At 35.3% G+C, this 21,406-nt stretch overlaps 1 protein-coding gene across 1 annotated transcript in view; it reads right to left on the bottom strand.

The window, feature by feature from the left end:
- Positions 1 to 21,406, bottom strand: part of CFAP47 (cilia and flagella associated protein 47) — a 291,654-nt gene that overhangs the window by 32,146 nt on the left and 238,102 nt on the right. Inside the window, exons 60-61 of the mRNA XM_057411837.1 lie at positions 4,038 to 4,197; positions 3,338 to 3,432 (exon numbers count right to left, since the gene is read on the bottom strand). Coding sequence (XP_057267820.1) covers positions 3,338 to 3,432; positions 4,038 to 4,197 — 255 coding nt within the window. The remainder of the gene's footprint in view (positions 1 to 3,337; positions 3,433 to 4,037; positions 4,198 to 21,406) is intronic.

Genomic DNA, 21,406 nt, shown 5'->3' with positions numbered 1-21,406 from the left:
TATGAGAATTCCAGTAAGGACCAAGACAACTGAAAACTTTAACCCAGCACACAGTTTCTATTGCTCTGTTTAGGTGAAGTAGTAGAAAATATTGCTAAGGAAACAAAAGTCTGTTTCTACAGTTAGTTCACAATAGCACTTGGAAATTTTTCCTCTTTTTCTTTTTTTTAATCATGAAATGTATCTTTGCTTTAGTTCATTTTTTTCAATTAGAAATTACGGCATAGTATGACATATACCAATAAGAAAGAAAGACTGAAAAGAAATTAAAGAATTTAAATTCAAAAGTTAAATGAAAGAATATTGGTTTCTTAATTTAAAAGTACTGGTTTTCAAACTTCAGCTTTTATAGAACTATGACAGAATAAAAAATATTCTGACATGAGTTTCTCTTTGAAGGATGACAGATCTTTTTTTCAGTTCAGTAAGTTATTCTCAAATATTACTTTTTTCATTACAAGGTAGTTTGGTTTTAGCTTATACACCAGATTTTATAAAGCTTACTACAATAGATATTGTTTATCGTTCTTTCTGTGCCAATAATTATTACTGGCAGAGAAAGAGGCGAAAATTAGATGCAAGAACTGACAGAAAAATACGTTTTCCGAAAGAAAAGACTTCAAGTTTTCTAGAGTTACAGAAATCAACATGAAAAAGAAGAGCTGATTACATACTTCTCAGTTTTAAGGACTAAACATTATTTTCATCAGATTTGTACGAGCAATTCTTAAAAAATAAACTCTGAATTTACCATAAAGTTTTAAGGATTAATAATTTAGAACCACATCTTGGTAAATAATCATGTAAAGTGTTTTTAAAAAGAGCAATGAAACTCTTACTTTTATACCATGTTTATTTATCTTCGAGTTCTGAAGCTTGATTAACTATATTATTATAATTGCATACCAAGTTCAAATAATTTCCTTTCTCTAAAAAAATAAAATAAAAAAAAAAACAAAAGAAAAAAAAAGAATTTTCCCTTGGTCTTTTCCTGTTCAACAGGGTTTAAGTTATTTCTATAGCTCTCTTCTAGCTCTCTTCTAAGCATTTCCATGAGGGATAGTTACTGAAATAGTTGATAGTTAAAAACACATCTTTTTCTTCTGAGATGCATGGCCTTGTATTTAAGAATAAATTACACTGTCTGTTTTACACCAGTTTACCAGGTATTTCAGATTACTGTGTGCACATGTTGTGTCACATCGTTTTATATTCCACAGCTCCTCTTACTATGAGAAATGATTTTACCTTTTCTTTTTCTTATGTGGCTAAGTAATATTTATGGCTAAAAATCATCACTGGAAAAGTCCCTGAGCAACCTGGTTTAGTCAGACCTGGCTTTGAGCAAGGAGTTGGATTAAATGACCTCTGGTTGTCTCTTCCAAGCTAAATTACTGTATCCTGCTTTGACTCTACAAGAATTGGAAAAAAAAATTAAAAAAATCTGGATGATTCTCCATTGTATAAAACAGCCAAGTTGTAATCTCCTTAACATATACTACATGGGTTGTGACCACGGATCATTTTAATTGGTCTCATGAGATACGAAGCCAAGTAACTTCTTGAAGTTTAAATATATTAAGATGCAAATAAGAATGACATGAAAGATGAGCTGTCTAATACAGTAGCAAGGCAGATTTTGTTTTTGACATAACAGTTTGTAGCCTTCAGGCAATTTTAACAAATGTCTGCATTAAAAGAAATGGAAATACTATTTTGATATTTTTTAAAACAATGATTTTAAACCAAAGAAGGTTTCCTGTAAATGGCCTTCTTTGGCTTAATATCTTATAACAGGGATGTTTAAAAAGTCCACTTATAACTGAAAACCATAGGCTTTCAGAATTATAGCAGGAATGGATTCTGTTTCATGGATACACTTATAAACAGGATTTCACATAATTTTTCAATGCAGGATCTAGTACTTCCTTATAAAAAAAAAAAAAAATAAATGGCCCAACATAACATGGTGATGACCAAAGAGAGATACGTATTCAAAACTTTTGAATTAATGCGTTACAAACATTTATTGAACATAAACTAATGGATAACAGTCATAAAACAGTTATAAATATTGCACAGTTTAGTTTTGCTGTTTTAAAGAAACATTTAAGAATTCAAAATTATGTAAGATTTACTTAAGTTTCTAATCATATACAAAAGTGATGTTACTTAAGCAGTTTAGGAATGCTAACAGTTTTAATTAATAACTTCTACACCCACAGATTCTGCGATTCTGTAATGAAAAGAACAGCCCAATAAAAGGGAGATTGATCACAAAGCCTGCCAGTGAACAACACAACAGCTTTAAATAACACAACAGACATTCACATCAATACACATAGTTTTAATGCTAATGGGACTCATTAAAGCTGTCATTATGGGCAACAGTTGATAGCATGATAATATTCTGCTTCATCCCTTAAGGTATGAAAGTGGAAATTAAAGAGATGAAAGCTCTAATTAATATTACATCATTGGCATTTGTCTGCAAGCAAATGGTCCTTAAGCAAACTAAATTGATAGCAAAAATGTCTATTTCTATAGTTTTCCAGAAGTTATTCCTGTACCTTAGTCTATTTAGTGTAGAAAGGTACTATATTCATTCATCAGAGGACAAGATGAAAAGACAAGTTGGTGTAAAATTGTCCCTCATCTAAACCTTGGGCTGTAGTTTCATCAAGGTTATAGATTTAAAATACTATCCACAATTTCTATTTCACAGTTCTGGGATTATATCACACCTTTAAAAATTGGTGTATCAAATCTATAAACAAACAATTACTATCCCAAAAATAAGTAACAGCAAAAATCCTATGAATGTCAGCTGTCTTTTAATGTAAGTTAACTTCTCAGGAGCAAGTGGAAAACTTACCGCTATTCACACTAATATGTATTCTGGGATTTATTAAGGAATTAAATTCAAGGCTGAGAGAAACAGCAGATACATACTCCAATATTTTGTACCCTGTAAACTCTCCAGCAGGTTGCTCTGGGTATGCTGGAAGAAAGAAATTTACCCTTTTGTCTTTTGTTTAATTTGCCTTCAGTTCTCTAACTTAGCATTAACAGGGACACTGAATGGCACAAATCTTCAGATATTCAAATACTCATGACTCCTTTTACCCACAATGAAAACAAAATAATAGGTTTAGCTTTGTTTTGTAGGTTGGGAAAGGAGATTTTATTTTCAGTACGTGTGTGTTTTTATCTTTTTTAAGATATAGCAAAGTACTACTTCAAATTCTCATGATCAAGCAGGTGAGAGCACAAATGACTTTCATTTCCTTAAATTAATTAATTTTCTTTAATTCGAGTTTTTTCGGTCATTACTTACTTGGAACTAATTTCTGCTGCGGTGCTTCTGGTAATCCATGAACTGGATAGATCCAGCGTATTCCTTTAATTCCCCCACTCTCTGCTACAGTAACACTGTTTGGAAAATAATTGAAAAGTATCATTATGGTAGACTGCTGAGAATTTTTTCAAAAGCAATCTAGTCTTTAGAGTTGTTGGAGAGTTGAGACTCCACGTTTACAATTTCAGCATATAAGAAAAATCCAACCAAATCAGAACGGCAATTATCACTTAGTTTAGCGTCTTTGAATATTATTTGACGGATATGAGAACATTTGGCCTTATCTGCTATCTCTTATGTCATGTCTGCAATGAAAAAAATTTATACAGTTTATGCATTAAATAAAAATATCCATAGAAGAATTATTATTAGTCAAATATGTTAAAAAAATTAAAGGCACCTAAGAGCTTTCATTTGCTTAATATTCATAACTGCACTGGCAGCTAGTACTTTACATTTTCTTTATTTGAAGTTAGAAAAAAAATTGATATTGAAATAGATAAAAGTCTTACCTTAAATCTGTATATTTTGCAGGATACCTTTAAAGCTTATAGTGGATACCTAGTGCCTTCAAAATTAGACACTTTATTGCCCTTGAGAGCTACACACAAATAGACAAAGGGAAAAATAATAATAAGATTGAATATCCTCAACTACTTTTCCTATTAAAATAAATTACCTCTGTAAGTCTTTATTTAATTGAGCAGAATCCTCATAAGGCCAGGTTTCACCATTTTCCCTCATTACATGAATTACCACTAGTGCGTCATAAGTTTTCATTGTATCTGGCATGAATAACACTGGGATGTTCAGTTTTTGTTTTGGAGCTAATCGGATTCCTGTAAGATAGAACAGAACATTATGGTATTTCAAAAGTTTTGAAAATTATTTGCATCATTTTACTCATATATTTCCTACTCTTCTTTTTGACTGACAAACTATGTAACATTTTATCATAGTGTACCGTTCTCCCAGTGATAGCAGATTTCTTTTTACACTGCTCTTGCTACAGCCAAATCTCAAAATCTTTTGTATAGTAGCACTCATAAAACTTTGAAATGAAACCCAGGGAGACCTTGAAGGCTGAAAACAAAACCATCATGATTAAGTGAATGTCCCACACTTAATATTCAAGAATCATGTATAATACATGTAAGACAATCCTATTATTTTCTAGGGCCTAAGTCATGTTTTTTGAGCATCTGAGGGCTGCAATATAAGAGAGCAACACTGCATAAAAAAAAAACTAATCCAAAAGTAATTGTTCATGTTCAGGACATAATCAATATACATTTGAAAGAATCTACATTATTATACAAGCCGTATCTTTTCTGTACAATTATTCATCTGATTGAATTTGCTGTTAAAAAAAACCAACAAGCAAACCTATGTTGCCTATAATGAAGGTGTGATACATTGCATTTTTAAGGGCCTTTTTCCAATGAATTGCCAGTCTGCCAAGTGTCAGAACATCTACCTCAGGGTATTACATCTATTTCAGAAATAAAGTTATAGAAAAATTACACAGAATAGAGCTAGTAAACCATATGGTCTTTTAACTATCAAGCTCTTTGCTTTGAAAAGAAATCTTGAAATTTGATGGAACTGACAGCTTGGGGTTAGGGTTCCAGCTTTAATTCTATAAGCAGAAAAACCTCTTAGTTATGAATAACTACTTCTATATTAAGCTTTGAATTGATTTTTGTGATAATTTGTCATGCCTGATACAATCCATACATGTTAATACAGGTCTATGATGATTACTCAGTGAATCTGTTCAAATTTATTTGAGACTGAATCTGCTCAAATTAGTGTGCATGGGACAAGCAGCACTCTCTCTGTGACTGCTTCCTCTGATAACAACAGGTTACTGTGTGCTCCAAAAATGTCAGCAGGGAAACTATCTTGTGATCCAAATGCTCAACTTCCTGCAGCCTAAATGTCTTGAAGAAGACTTCAGTGGTGAGACGTGTACCAGAATGAGTGATAAGGAAACTGTAGTGAAATCTTGGATATAAAAAAGAGGTGGATTTATGGAAGGTGGATGTGTAGAAAGACTGAGTAAAATAATGACAGAAAGGAAAGGACAGAAGCAAAAAAGATCAAGTAAGTTATAGGAGGGTGGGAGAGATGGGCTTGAAATATAGCTCTCCAAAACACAGAATAGAAGCCAGGACTTCTCATCTGCACTAACTCCCTGCTACCATTTAATTATAAAGTCTACCGGACATGGCAACTTCTATTGCTGCCTCACAATCTCTTCTTACTATCATTTATTCCTTCAACAAAAACAGCAACCTTGAATAAAGATACCCAGAGTATATTGAGTAGATTAACAGCATGTTTAAATTAAGGAATTGACCTCTCCATTCTGATTACCTTCATGAAGAATTATCTTGTACTGGGTTGTGTAGGTATCTCCTATAGTATATAACCCCACTGAAGTTGATGTGCTTCAGTAGCTGTACATCTCTTAGCTAGAAACAATCTTAAATTAAAATAAACTAACCAAATTAAGATTGGAACATTAATCTTAAATTAGGAAAGTTGGGATTACTTAAAGACAAACCACTCCACAGGATTTCTGCTTCTTTCAGTAATGATACCTAAAGACCTTAAACATAGACCCTCCCCCACATTATTATGGGTGCTACAAACACTAGGGATTTCTTACCTAACTATATCTGGATTTCTGCATGTAAAAGGTTTATCATGTAGTAGTTATGGAAATTAAGCAACTGTTTTGTTTTTATAATTGCTTATATTTTGTGTATTTTTTAAGACCATCATAGCATGAGCAATTTGTCTTTGAAATAATTATTTCAGAAGTCTTTTATCTCAAAATAGCTTTAAAATATCATTAAAAAGTAATTTAAAAATCAAAAATTAAAATTTAAAATAGATAAAAAATTAGATTATATTTCTTTTGTTTTCTGTAAATAAATGTTTAAGATTTTTCTTTAAACCTTAATCTCCTTATTTGATGTGTTCAGTACACATCCAATGTTTAAAAGATATATATATGCATATTTTGTGCAATACTTTGGTCTTTTTTTAAAAAAAAAAATTTAAAAATTAGCAACTAATTTTTTAATACAGTATCCAAAATAGTTAAGATGACCACACACATTATTCCCATTTGTCTGAAAATATCTCAAATAGGATTCATCTCTCTGCAAAAGAAGTTAGCTCCTGCACTGGTGCACTATTTTACTTCTGTGAGAGAAAAGGCAACTCTCTACTGTGATTTGCCCACTTTGGGTCTCTCTAGTGTAGAGGCAGAGGCCTTTAAGTTCTTTAAATTATAAGTGTATTCTTCAGGATGTATTTGCAATTAGATTCCCTTATGCAATATTGATACAAGAACATGCATATCAAAATAGTGTAATCAATAACAGTATGCAAGCACTTTGTAACACCATCATGATACATTTGTAAGTTTCATTTGCAGCTCTTTTATCAAATGACAAATAGACTGAAAATTAATACTTATTTTTACTACATATGCACCACATATACTGTTTGAGCTATAGCTTGGTTATGCCTATTACAGGACATAGTGCCTTGGATTTTTTTAATAAATACAGAACACATAAGATAGCATTCTGGGTCATTCTGTCAGAAAATTGGTTATTAAAGATCATGAAAAGATAAATTTTACAATATTGCTGTTGAAGCAGATGGGATTCACAATTTTAATAAAAATCTTCTTAGTGGAAGCTTTTCAGAATGACAGTAATTTCTGTATCACTGGGCTTGCCTGCAGCTGTCAACTAACGAACTGAACATTAACTGCTAGTACAGATTTATTCCCTTATGAATTTGCCTGGTTTATAAGACAGATGAAATAGATCTAATTGCAAAAACCACACATTGCTTCATGCTTCTCTTTTCTTCTTCTCGTTCAGAGAAAGTCAGCCAGCACAAAAGACAATATCTATGTGGACAACTTTAATACAAATTTGCATTGCCAGCCAAGTTGCTCCTATTTGCCTGTGGACCTCAAGTAACCTGCCAGGTATACCAAGAACTGATACCTGCAGTAGAACCCCTGTCTTCATATATTTATATTGTGATGACTCAACATAAGAAGGACATGGAGCTGCTGGAGCAAGTCCAGAGTGGAACCACAAGGATGATCAGGAGGCTGAAGCACCTCCTGTATGAAGATAGGCTGAGAAAGTTGGGGCTGTTCAGCCTGGAGAAGAGAAGGCTGCGTGGAGACCTCATAGCAGCCTTCCAGTATCTGAAGGGGGCCTACAAGGATACTAGAGAGGGACTCTTCATTAGGAACTATAAGAGATAGGACAAGCTGTAATGGGTTTAAACTTAAATAGAATAAGTTCAGGTTAGATATAGGGAAGAAGCTCTTTACTGTGAGGGTGGTGAGGCACTGGAACAGGTTGCCCAAAGAAGTGGTAAATGCTCCATCCGTGGCAGTGTTGAAGGCCAGGCTGGACAGATCCTTGGGAGACATGGTCTAGTGTGAGGGGGGTTGGAACTAATTGATCTTAAGGTCCTTTCCAAACCTAACCATTCTATGTTTCTATAACAATCCACAAATTCTTAATAAGAAATCCTCAGAAATCCATAGTGAGGTTTGTGTGGGTTGGGTTTTTTTGTTTATTTGGTTGGGGTTTTGGGTTGTTTTTTGATTGTTTTTTTTTAATAGAGCTGCATCACATTTGGTAAAATGCTTTGAGCCAGATTTTGTTAATAATTGACTTTCACTGTCCTAGAGGCCATTAGGAAACAGTGATAGCAGAGTAAACTCGGCTGACCCTTCAAAAACTGAAGCCATCTAATTCAAGCCAAGGGCTGCAATTAGAGTCAGCTGTCTTACAGAGAAGAGATCTATCTCCTCCCTCATTTCTTTTTTAGGTAACCTGTTTTTAAGCCTTGCCTCAAGCCTCTTCAAAGGCTGATTAAAAGATTTCTTGGGCACTGCATCCTCAAGCCTCTTCAAAGGCTGATTAAAAGATTTCTTGGGCACTGCATCCTTCGACACTTGAGTCTCAAAATCAGAAGTGCATTAGGTAATTAAATCAAAATGAGTGTATTTCAGATTCCCTGCTTCACTTCTGTAGGGCACTGCACTGTGGTCAAGTTCTGTGTAATTTCTCTGTCAGCCCTAGAAAGCATAGAACTGTGAGAGCTAAAATTAATTAAAGTAATGAAGCAGAGGATCCCCATCGTTGGGATGGTATTTGGAAGGAATACAGATGGGTAAAAATGCAGTTGTTGCCTTTGCAGTAGCTTTGGGAAATGTTTAAAAGCAAGCAACACAGGCAGTGCCACAGTGATAAAATTGTAATGGCAATGAGCAAAGTATCTTGCAATACCTTTGAAAAGAATCATCATCCTCTCATCTAACCTTATCTTAAAGCCATGTATTTTTCATATTAGTAAGGTGCTTTGATGGCAGATTTTCTAGATGTTGAAAGGACTATCTCCTTGATGTATTGCTCTTCATTTTGTAGCGTCTCAGATTGCCTTCCATTGATTGTACTCAGAAGAATGGCACTCAGTTCAGATTCCTCTAATTGAAAAAACAGATGAGGCAGAGGCCACTATGTCTTCTTGAAGTCTGATGGAGAATCATTTAAGACTTGTCACTTTTGTTTGTTTGGGTGTTTTTTGACTGGATAGTTTCTCCATTAAAATTATTAGTGTAGAGTCACTCCAGTAAAAACCACAGGCAGCCCTGCTAAAATTAGCACTGGCCATATAAACATCAACCTAACATAATCAGGTCTGGTTTCTACCATTATCCTTAGAATCTGGAAAGGACAACCTCCAGAATATTCACAGACAGCAGCAGCTGCTGCTGGAGAAGGATTGATAATTATTTCTCAATGAACTCATGCAGAAAACGGGCCTGATATCCGGCAGTAAAGAGTGGGATATTGCCAGCACTCCACTAAGTATCTGAAATACATAATAAAAGTTAGGTCTAGGTTTTCTTCATTTATTTTCACCTGCTAGCAGAGATAAAAGAATGGGTCACAAATGAAGACTAAGATTTTTTATAGCAGCTCTTCCAAAAGTGGTTCAGTGCAAAATTCCAAGAGTTTAACAATAAATTAGACAGCATTTTTGCCTCAGCTGTTATTAAGGGTAGATTCATTTTTGTTTGCATCTTCCTTTGTTATGGGTTCTAATTAATAAACTGTGAGAATGTAGAAGTCTGCATTAGTTTTGCTACATCAGTATTATAATTAGGCAGAGTCAATGGGTAAATATGAATAAAATTTTCTCAACTGACACCCATCACACAACAGCCAACAGCCTCCATCTGTGGAAATATTGACAGGACATGGTCCTGGCCAACCTGCTTGAGATGACCCTGCTTGAGGAAGGGAGGGGTTGGGTGCACAAGGTGATCTCTAGAGGTTCCTTACCACTTTAATGGTTCTGTGATTCTGCAATTCTGTGATCAGGATAGATCACTCTTGTCTTGTTTCTGATTTTAAGAACACATATAAAATACATTCTTGTTTGCTAAGCTAGATGCAGTCAGTTCATCAGAGTGAATTGCAGGTGAAATGAAGAACAGTGCACCTCCTACAAAGGGAAAAGAAGGCGGCAGAACAAGAGATCACCCCAGCTTAACAATTAGCTTTTCGGTGCACTTAAAGGCAAGGAAAGCAGCATACCAGCTATGGAAAGGTGGACAGATATCCATCAAGGACTACGGGAGCCTATGCAGAAATTCAGTCAGGAAGGCAAAGGCTTAGATAGAACTGAAATAGACAAAAATATCAAAACAGTAAGGAAAAATTTTTCAGATATGTGTGTAGTAAGCAAAAGCACAAGGAAGAAAGTCCCATTGCTAAATGGGTCAGGGAAGCTAACTACATATAATGCTGACAAGAAAGAGGTCCTCACCAAGTTTGCTGATGATACTGAACCACTGAGGTGGACAGAAGTGAAAGCCAAATTACAGACACTTGGAAAGGCTGAAAAAGTGGGCCAGTAGAACTGTATGAAGTTCAACAAAGTACAAGGTCCTGCAGATGGGTCAACATGGCCAAATGTCCAGCACCAGCATGGAATGTAATGCAGTTCAAGTTACTTCAAGTTATATACAATAAAGTAAGCAAAAGCTAATACAATAAGACTGCAAAATGCTAAAGGTTAAATTCATCTCATCCTGATTTTTAATGCTTACATTACCATTTTTCTTTTCTCAGTATAGTTTATTAGGTCAGTAGGATGCAAGAGAGATTCCTTTCACAGATGGCCCACAATGATTGTATTTCTAGGAGTCTGCTTCCTGAATTATGGTTTCTTCTATGAAAAGTTACAGTTGTCCTCTCCCCTACTTCTGAAGGCTTCACGAAATGACAAAATGGTTGAAACTGGAAGGGGCCTCAGGCAGACATGGTACAATTCCCCTGCTCAAGCATGGTCACCTACAGCTGGTTGCCAAAGACCATATCCAAGAAGGCTTCTGAATATCTGCAAGGATGCAGACTCCACCACCTCTCTGTATGTAATGTCTCACTGTTCCAGTGCTCAGTCACCTTCACAGTAAAAAAGTTTCTGTTATGCTCAGATGGAAGTTTCTGTTTTTCCTGTCACTGGGCACCACTGAAAAGAACCTGACCCTATCCTTTTTGTACCCTCCCTTCAGGTATTTATTATATACATCAATAAGGTCTGCTCCTGAGTTGCTGAGTTCCTTAGTTGAAAAAATTAATTCATGAATATGCAGCTCAGATGTTAATAGACAATTCTACAAATGACTGGTTAAAACTTGAGCAGTTGCTTTAAAAAATAATGGCACAAATAAAGGAATGAATATTTGAGTCTTCAGCTGAAAGGTTTTACATCATCACTGTCGTAAGAACACAATAAAATGCATTAGATACAACATGTTTATAAGGTTTGTTTGCCATTTTATAAATCTTGCATTAATACAATTTTGTATACAAAAAGACTCTGGCAGAGTCTTTTGGCTTATTTCATTAAGAGATTTCATTTAGAGGAATTTCTTTCTGGTACAAAAAATGGATACAAATTAAATGTTTGCTATTTAGGTTAAAATAAATTGACTGAAAACAAGGCTCAGTAACTAAGCATGTTGTTTCATTTAATGCAATTTACTTTCTTTTTAAATGAAGCATGTCTAAAAAGCCAAGCATAAAGTTTCCTTTCCAGTTATAAAATTATCCCCTATTAGCCTATTGTGCAGTTGCAGCCAAAATCAAAAACATTATTTTGACATGAAAGCAGAAGCAGTGGAGGAGGCCACCCTGCATTATATGAAAGACATCTGGCAGAAGGAATGCCAAATAGATAAGAGTAGGGAGTAAGGAAGAATAATCAGGCATGAAAGTAACAAAAGTTTTCTAATTACTCTATGGTCCAACACTTTTTCTAAAACTTTGTGGTGGACTGACAGTTCCTCTTGTTTTTCCTTCCAAATCTATTTTTTCCCTCCAATAATCTGATAGAGTAGATGTATCCTGTTTTCCTTTGACAATTTTATACATATGAAAACTGTTTATCAATCATTCTCATTTCCCTGATAACAACTTTATGTTGATAAAATTTTGTGAGATCCAGGCATCCAAAATATAAAGGTCTGCAGCACAGTAATGCCCTAGATCCAAAGTCAGAGAAAGCAGGAGACATACTGTAAAACTGAAGGAAAACAATGCAAAATCTCTTCTATATCAGCATTTTTAGAGATGTTCCAGTACACCTTTTCTCTGAATGATTCTATTTGTGACACACTAAGAAATAGACAAGTAAAACTCAGTTACATTAGGTCAATTGGTTCTTACTTAACTAAATTTTAATTTTATTTTTTAGCACATTTAAATATAATTCTGATATTCACAAGACAGATTAGTTCCCAAATAATGATATAGAAGAAAGACCAGAAACAGTGTGGATGAAAAGGGATTGCTGAGGTGAGTGGAGAGTTAGATACTGATATTTTTTAGAAACAGGATCTCAGATTTTCTGCCCTACTGTGCTAACAGGTAAACTATGGGCCATTCAAAATCTATCCCCCTCTACTACATTGAATTAAATGCATTCTGTATATAACTAGTCTACTAGCACTTAATAACCTCCCTAAAATCTTAAAAAAAAAAAAAAATTGAAAATAACCACAAAAAAAATCATAAAAATGCAAGAAACATACAAGAAATGTCATACGCTTTGTAAACAAGTGTGACTTTCTTTTTAGTACCCAGCCATAAAAAAACCCACCAAACTTTATCCTTTCTCTCTTGAAGAAAGTTCATGTTACCCTAGGATAAAGTACTAGCAAATAAGTTAAGACTATGACAGCTTCCCCTTTTCTTAATCTTTTTCTAGACTCAAACACACACAAAAATGTCTTGAGTCCATGGCTGAAAGGAAACTGTAATTGCTTCAGTTCAGACATAATTGAATTTTTTGACATATGTCAAATATCTGATTATTTTTGACAGATGTACTTTTACTTTCATTTTAAACTTTTTCTGGATATACGTATCGCCTAGTCCAATCTCTGAAAGCACAGTAAAGTTCTGAAGCTGTGGCAGATTTAAATCAAAATCTGCAAAGTCTTGTGAAATCAGTAATGACACTGGTGTTGTTACATCCTCCTACTTTTTATATACAACCAAAAATTGTACTGCTTGTTTCCAGGAGAAATATCACACTTCATACAGCTGACAGCAACTGGAAACATATACATATATACATACATATATATACATATATATATGAGTGTGTGTGTCTCATACTGTCTCTTTTTTAAGTGAATGGGATAGAAAGATTATTCAGCACTTTTGCCTTTTCCAAAGTTGTTTCCTTGACATAGTTCATAAACTTTTGAAACAGCCACTTTAGCTATTATTCTTTGCTGTGAGTCACATATACATATATTTCCCAAGTTATACACTTTTATAGTCTTCATGTTTACACTCTTCAATTTTTTAAGTTTAAAGGTTTCTGTAGTAAGGTAGAATTAAGCTTCACTCTATATTTTTAGTTTCTTAGTACTGAAGAAAACAGCCAAAGTTGGTAAGAAGAATTGTGTGCAACATCCTAAAATCAAATATGTGGCAATGTGAGCCTCAATGTGAAACCCTGAAATTTGTCAGCAAATCATCTCTGGATTCAAACATTCTCTTGGAATTAGCTACAGCTATTACTCAAACTGAAAATAAAGGAAATCAGACTTAAATGAAAACATATGGTCAAACTCTTACCTACAAAAGCAGAAAGCAAATAAAATACAAAAGACAATTCTAGATTTACTTGCATTTCACTCAAAATCCTTAGACAGAACAAATGTTTTTAGAGCTGCGGGTTCATTCTTTACATGAACTGTCTTAAGAGTTGTCCCCTTAACTGATTTTTTTCTCCTACTCACAGCTTTGCAGATCACTTTTCTTTGTCCTTGTCCCCACAGGTAAATATTCAGAAGTTAGCCAGAATATTGCTGCCATGTAACTGAAGTGTTTTGGGTTTGGCTAGGAGCTGTTATCTTTGAAGAATATCATCAAGGCTTGAGACCTCTATTGCCTCAAGTTACCTCTCTCAGTAGAAGTTTTGTTTCACAATTTTGAGTAGTTTCTTTTGCTCAAACAGCAAAATAAACATTTCAAAACCTTTGTTATATTGTGTTTTATATGCTACACATATAAAGTAATATGAGCCTGAAATCAATTCTGTTTGCTTATTTGGTTTTAGAAGTGTCAAAGGCTTTCCACAGAAATAGCTATGATGCATTAAGAGCAGCAGCAGTAGAAAGCTTGGTACTTAAACCAAGCAGTCATATCTTCCTAGTGCTAGATATGAGTTCAAGATGTTTATTTTGCATAACGCAAGCGAAAAAAAAACCAAACCCACTCTGAAAACAAAGTTTCAGGACTCAATTTATAAATGACAATAATGATAATATTTCTATTCTATAGGAAAATAAAAGCCCTCAGAAAAATATAACCTTCATTTCTTTTAAATTTATTATCAAGTCCTTTTGATTACTTCCGTAGTCCAGAGTAGGAAATTAAGTCAAATAATGGCCTGGATGTCACTGCTGATGGATTCTATTGTAGTTTTGGGAGTGATCCCTGATGTAACTGCAATCACAGACTTGTTCTTTTTTTAACAATAATGCTTTCTGACAGAACCCGCACATACTGTACTTGTTTTAGGTCCATAGGTCTCAAACTACAAAATAATTCATTTTTCAAACTCTGAATATCCTCATGTCTACACATATCATCTTTTATTGTCAGTATTGTCTCACATGGTACTTATGTACACCTCTGCTCCTCAGTCATTATACCATGTAAGGACACAACAGTTTAGCTATATGTTCAGAAATATTTAAACCCTACTGCAAAGATCTGGGATACATTGGGCACATAGATACTCACTTGTTGTACTCAGGTATAGATACAGATCATATTTAAATTTTATTAAGACTTCATTGAAGTCTCATAATATTTTACTCCCTAAATTCCTGTGGCTAATATGATATTTATTATGATTCTCCTGGTTTCCTGAGGGGTCACTGAAATATAGCATAAAGACATAAAGACAATTAGCACTTCTTGGTTGAGGATTGTGCATTGCTTCCTGTTGTGTGAAAAAGGTTATAACCTACTCAGGAGTGCTAATTTAGAGCAAAACGTAGTCAGTATTCAAAAAAATCCAATAAATATATGAGTTGGTGGCCTCTCAAATTCAGAAAGGAATATCAAGGGATATGTTTGGGCATAAGAAAAGGACAAAACGCTTAGAAGCAGACATGTAGGAAATTAACTGCACTGAAGAGTCTTGCTATAGTATGAGATTAAAAAAGAAAAAAATCAATTAAGTACCCAGTGAAGACAGAGAGAGAGAAGAAGCCACTATAAGATATTCTGGAAGGGATCAAGGACCCAAATTACTCGATAGTGTCAGGATCACTCTGAATCATACTGACATGGAAGACAGGCTTTGGATGACTCAATATTAAATGTGAGCTGCAGTGTTTCTGAATAGAATTGGTTGCTGCAGACCCTGTACACCTGTATGAAGCCAGAAATGGGAATCATAAGTAATCCATAAATCAGGTGGTAAGATGACTACCAACAGCAACATTTTCATGTGAAATATAACAAAATTCTACAATTTAGCTTTTACTTATTGTCGTGGTTTAAACCCAGTCAGGTAACTCATTCGCTCACTTTCCCCCCCCCCCCAGCATTTCTTGCCCTCCCCCTGCTCTCGGAGGGACAGAGAGGAGAATCGAAAAGAATGCAACTCCCACGGGTTGAGATAAGAGCAGTTTAGTAACCAAGGTATAACACAAATCACTACTGCTACCACCAATGATAATAATGATAAAGGAAATAACAAGGGAAGAGAATACAACACCTCAGCACCAGCGAACCGATAACTCGCCCCCCAAGCCCAACCAAGCTCCGACCGATACCTCCTCCAGCCCTGCAGTCTCCCAGCCCTTCCGGCTAACTCCCAGTTACGTCCTGGGCATGACGTGCTGTGGTATGGAATAGCTCTTTGGTCAGTTTGGGTCAGGTGTCCTGTCTCTGCTTCCTCCCAGCTTCCCCTCCTCCCTGGCAGAGCATGAGGCTCACAAAGTCCTTGGCCAAACCAAAACATCTCTATCAGCTCTGTTCCCGAGCCGAAAGTCAAAACACTGCACTGCACCAGCTACCAAGGAGGAGAAACATGACTGCTACTGCTGAACCCAGGACACTTATTTTTGTAGTGGCTGCTCAGTTATAGTTCTTAGTAAGAGACATGCTGATTTGCTTTCATTCAGGAAGAAAGCAAACACATCATTGCTGATTCTTTTTTATACTTAAAGTACAAGTTTTAAACCTGTCAAAACAAGAAGCAGCCAGCCTTCAAATCTAAGGCATTTTCATTTTCCATATGTTTGAGGACAGTCTCTAAAGAATCTCAAAGCATAAGTGATTTGCAGTCAAAAGTTGAACAAATGTTCAACTTCCCAATAGCTGCTTGTCATAGGTGTCAACTGAAGAAAAGGTAGAGCAAAACATCCTTGTGCATAAAGATGACAGTAAACAGATCTCCTCAAACTGTCATTTAGTATCAACTTAAAGAAAAAAATGAAAAGGTTTATTTTCTGATATATGGCAGCACTAAGTTGGAGTAAAGGTTAGAAAAGGGTTCAAAAACTTATTAGTTCATTCTTCTTAAAACCTAAGGGAACACATTGGATCTCCAAATTTAATTTCATTATTAGATATCTTCCTTTTGTGTAAAGACTAATCACCACAAAAGTTAAAAGAAAATGGTGATTTATTACAGCCAACAGAGTGCAGTGGTTATGCATAAAGAAAAGAAAGCTTGCGTGGTCTGTATCTAATCACAGAATGATAGAATAGTTAGGGTTGGAAAGGACCTTAAAATCATCTAGTTGCAACCCCCCTGCCATGGGCAGGGACACCTCCCACTAAACCATGTCACCCAAGGTTCTGTCCAGCCTGGCCTTGAACACTACCAGGGATGAAGTATTCACATGCTTGGGCAACCCATTCCAGTGCCTCACCATCCTTAGAATAAAGAACTTCTTCCTTATACCCAATCTAAACTTGCCGTATTCAAGTTTTAACCCATTACCCCTTGTCCTGTCACTACTGTCCCTAATGAAGAGTCCCTCCCCAGCATCCCTATAGGCCTCCTTCAAATACTGGAAGGCTGCTGTGAGGTCTCCATGCAGCCTTCTCTTCTCCAGGCTGAACAGCCCCAACTTTCTCAGCCTGTCTTGATACGGGAGGTGCTCCAGTCCCCTGATCATCCTTGTGGCCCTCCTCTGGACTTGTTCCAACAGTTCCATGTCCTTTTTATGTTGAGGACACCAGAACTGCACACAATACTCCAGGTGAGGTCTCACAAGAGCAGAGTAGAGGGGCAGGATCACCTCCTTCGACCTGCTGGTCCTGCTCCTTTTGATGCAGCCCAGGATACAGTTGGCTTTCTGGGCTGTGAGCGCACACTGAAGCCAGCTCACGTTCATTTTCTCATCAACCAACACCCTGGAGTCCTTCTCCGCAGGGCTGCTCTGAATCTCTTCTCTGCCCAACCTGTAGCTGAAATTGATGGTACTTGATTTCTTGCCCTAGTTTTAATCCATCATTAATAAAAGAATAAGCAAAATAATATAATGGAAATTCTGAAAATGCCAATTGAGAAACTTCAAAGTATTGTTTGCCATTTTTTATTGAACCAATACAAGCATGTTTAAAGAATGTTTACTTATCCAGAACTCTGCAGAGCTTTCTTTTTTTTCATTTCTTCACTGCAAAACATTTCAGTCATTGCAATCATTTAATTTGACATTAATAAACAGGATTTCTTAGAACTCATTTGAAAAACTCAAGGCTCAGTGTGAACAACTCTTCTTGAAAAAGAGAATTTAATTAGAAAATAACCCTGTTTGCTTGATATAATATTTTCCAGTTATGATTAGTTCACCTTTCTTTGAGAATTGTTCTCATAATTTATTAAGCTCCTTGTTAGAAATATATTTCATTTTGTATTTGGCTACTGAATAACACTGACCTGGCTTCAGTCCCTGATTTTCCTGTTAAAGTGAAAACTCTTCATTACCAATATTCTGATTTTAGGGAGGTAGAAAAACCAAATCACCACCAAAGTTCTCTTTGTTCAGCTAAATAATCTGGGATCACTGAGTCTATCATTCTCATCTTCAATCATCTGAATATGCTTGTATTGCAAGGACAAACAACACTTGTAGAAGGCAAAACAGGCTAAGTAACCTTGCATATCAAATAAGGAACGCTATAATTAAATAGGCTTCAAGAAGTTTGAAAAAAACTCTGTATTCCTCTTATCAATAGGGAGAGGTACCAAAAAGTAGGGGGGAAAAAAGCATTTCCACTTAATTCAGCTGGGAAAATTAGGTAAATCTGTGGATCCAAGAAACAAAAATAACAGAAAAATTCATTTTTATTTGGAAAAAGGAAGAATCAATAAGAAGAAAAGACTAATAGGATACAGTTGGTGATTTTGCACTTGAAAAGATGTAGAGCAAGCTGGAAAGCAAAGGTTCCTCAATAGGTAGTGACATGCTACTATATTGTGTATTGTGGTCTTGCACTATTGTGTGTGATAAAACTGAATTGCTTGTTTGTGCATGTTGAAATCTTAATGTGTTATTCATACAGGTCTGAATAACAGTTCTTTTCAACAATCAAATTCTTATGTTCCTATTTAATAGAAAAGATAAAACCATATAAATTGGCTAGAAAAAAAAGAACTGTAACAGCTTCTGACAGGACTGCCTACAATTCAGCTTGTGGTTTCTGCTGGTTGTATGTAGCAGGTGTAATAAATATGGCAGCAGACCTCCAGAATTAGCTTAAATTACTGGTCTCCATTGTGAAAAAGGCAGTGCTATGTGTAATTAAAAGACATCAATTTTTATGGGCTATTAACCTTTCTTTTATCTTAATATCTATATGATGAAGAAATTTATTTCATTTTTAAGGGAGTTTAATGGACTCCTTGATGGCTGTATGCAATAGTTTGCATTCTAATTCCCTGGTTTTAGTCTATGAAAATTGTTTTCCAAATGCTTCAACATATAATTGTGAGAAAAAAGTATTTGCTTACTTTTCAAGACTCTAACTTTTCTTTTAGTACGGAGAAACTTCAGTACACCTATGCCTCTGTCTCTCTGGGTTAAAATGAATACAGTGTTAAATACCTTCCCTCAAGTAGAGTGGAGATTTGTGAAAATAAAATTATCAAGTGCCTTACCAACATGCAAGGGTGGGAAGTACTTTAGTATCGGTGCACTTTCATTACCTACTTAAATTACAAAGGATATATCTATTCTTGCAAATACATGTTTTACCTTACATAGCATATTAACAGTAATAACAGAAGTGTCAAATCCTTAGGCTTAAACCACTGCATGGCAAAATTAATGTAATAGCAAGCTGAGTCCCAGAAAGTCAAATACTCTTCCAGCTTTGTTTTCGCGACCCTGTAAACCTGTTGTCATCTCAAAAAATATTACTGTGCAAAGAAAAAAGTTTGATTTCCCTCCACTGAGCAGATGATACTAGACCAGCTATGAATGCAATAAAGCATCTTATGTGTGTTGTTAACATAAACCCTGATGTTCAATGAAGAATTTTGTATTGCATGCTTCAGTGGTTGTGAGATATTATTCCTTGTAACAGTAAAGGTTATGATTTAAACTTATGATTTTATCTATTTGTAACATAAATCTTTGTTCTGCATTACCCGAATACCCAAATTATGTCCTATACTTAATATCAAACTCCTCTCTGTATGCTTATATACTATGACTTATGAGTAGGATAAGCATTACATTAAAACAAAGACTAATTTACAGTTAAAGCACGTCCTCCCTTTACACACAGCAAACACAGGAGCAGTGCCCACAGTCCTTTTTTCCTGGGTGGTTTGGGTCTCAGGTAGGTTTTTGTAATCCATGATGTATTTAAAGAAAAAAATATTGCTTAAACCTAAATATTATTGTAAAATGTGAGATCATTACAGATGCTGGTGATTGAAGGTATCAGCCTCGTCTTCATGTAAACAGGAAGGGTTTCAGCATAAATATTGTGAAAGATGAAAATATGGTCCTGTACGCACCATAAAAGGTAGAAGAGAAAGACAAATCAAGTTTTACTGACTCTTAAGAAGAGGAAAGAGTTACTAGTGATATGAATATTTTTGCAAGTACACTCAAGCAGGTATAATCCCAGTGACTTTATCAAACTGAAATAGGCCCTGCCTAATCATTTAGTTTTTGTGACAGAAAAGTAAATCAGGGAATCCAATTCCTCCTTTGTAACTGAAAGATATCAATTCTTAATGAGAATGTGAATAATTTATTATCTCCTCCATAAAAATATTTTGAATAATTTGTTAATCTTAGTAATAGCATGACAAAATATCTAGGGAAGAGAAATAAAGCAGCAGAGTATGAGGGATATTATGTTCATGTTAATTAAATTATTCCTTTCCTACAGAGAACAGTTTTAAAGACCCCATGTTTCAAGAACTGCAGCTACAGTATTATTGATCCAGGTTTTACCTTCTGAACAAGAAGAAATAAGTAATTTTGAGGTGAACATAGAGATATTGGCATACCAAGGTATTTATCAAAATAATTAAGGATAAAAATAATCCTATCTTAATTCATACTACAGCAATTAGAATAAATGCCTAACATAAACATTTACATTTCCCATAATTTCAGTGCAAATAAAGCAGATGGTTAAATTTAAATCCTTTGTTATTTAGGGATTGTCTTGCATACCTGAAATTAAACATACTCAAATGTTCTTCTGAATCAAGAACTTCATCCATCCGTCGGAACTGAATAAACTAAATGCATCTTCTGCTATAATGAATAATTTGACTGACTTTTTAGCAGCTATTATTTCAATTAATCACATACCCTACCACAGAATCAAACACACTACTTTAGTGTATACAAAACTTATTATGGGGGAGAAAACACAGGAGGAAAAAGAGAAAGACCAAAGTGGATGAGGGAGTTACAAACATAGGAGAATAAAGGTAAAAGAGGATAAATTATTCCAGTCATGTAAGCAGGTGCTAGCCAGTAATACTGACAATGCCTCAGAACTGATTACTCCTCTATACTTTTATCAAATCCTATGTCTATCTTCTGTGTAAGTTCATTCCATATCCTGAGCCTCTATGTGAGTTGGCCACTCTAACAAAGTTCAAACTGGACTGGCAGCAAGTAGGATGACACCTGAGTGCCAGCTACTCAAGGGACTGAGACAAGCCACTGGAGAGAACAGTGTTTTTCACGGGTGTTGGGTGTCAGCTGCTACCTAGTATCAAGTCAGACCAGCCAAGTAGCAGGAGGGCAGCATCTGGAATGACCCATGGTCAGGACCAGAAACCTGGTAAAGGGACTACAGACTGAGCACGCACACAGGACAACCTTAAATCTATGTTAATATTCAAGAGAAAAGCAGACATGCATGCATTTATGAGCTGAGTGAATGTATCTGTATGTTCTGACAG

This window comes from Pezoporus wallicus, unplaced genomic scaffold, assembly GCF_028554395.1.
Source record: "Pezoporus wallicus isolate ANWC-B61680 ecotype Strahan unplaced genomic scaffold, APGP_CSIRO_Pwel_v1 contig_1438, whole genome shotgun sequence".
Lineage (NCBI taxonomy): Eukaryota > Metazoa > Chordata > Aves > Psittaciformes > Psittacidae > Pezoporus > Pezoporus wallicus.
The sequence above is the reverse complement of the archived record's forward strand: the minus strand, read 5'-3'. Positions and strand labels throughout refer to the sequence as shown.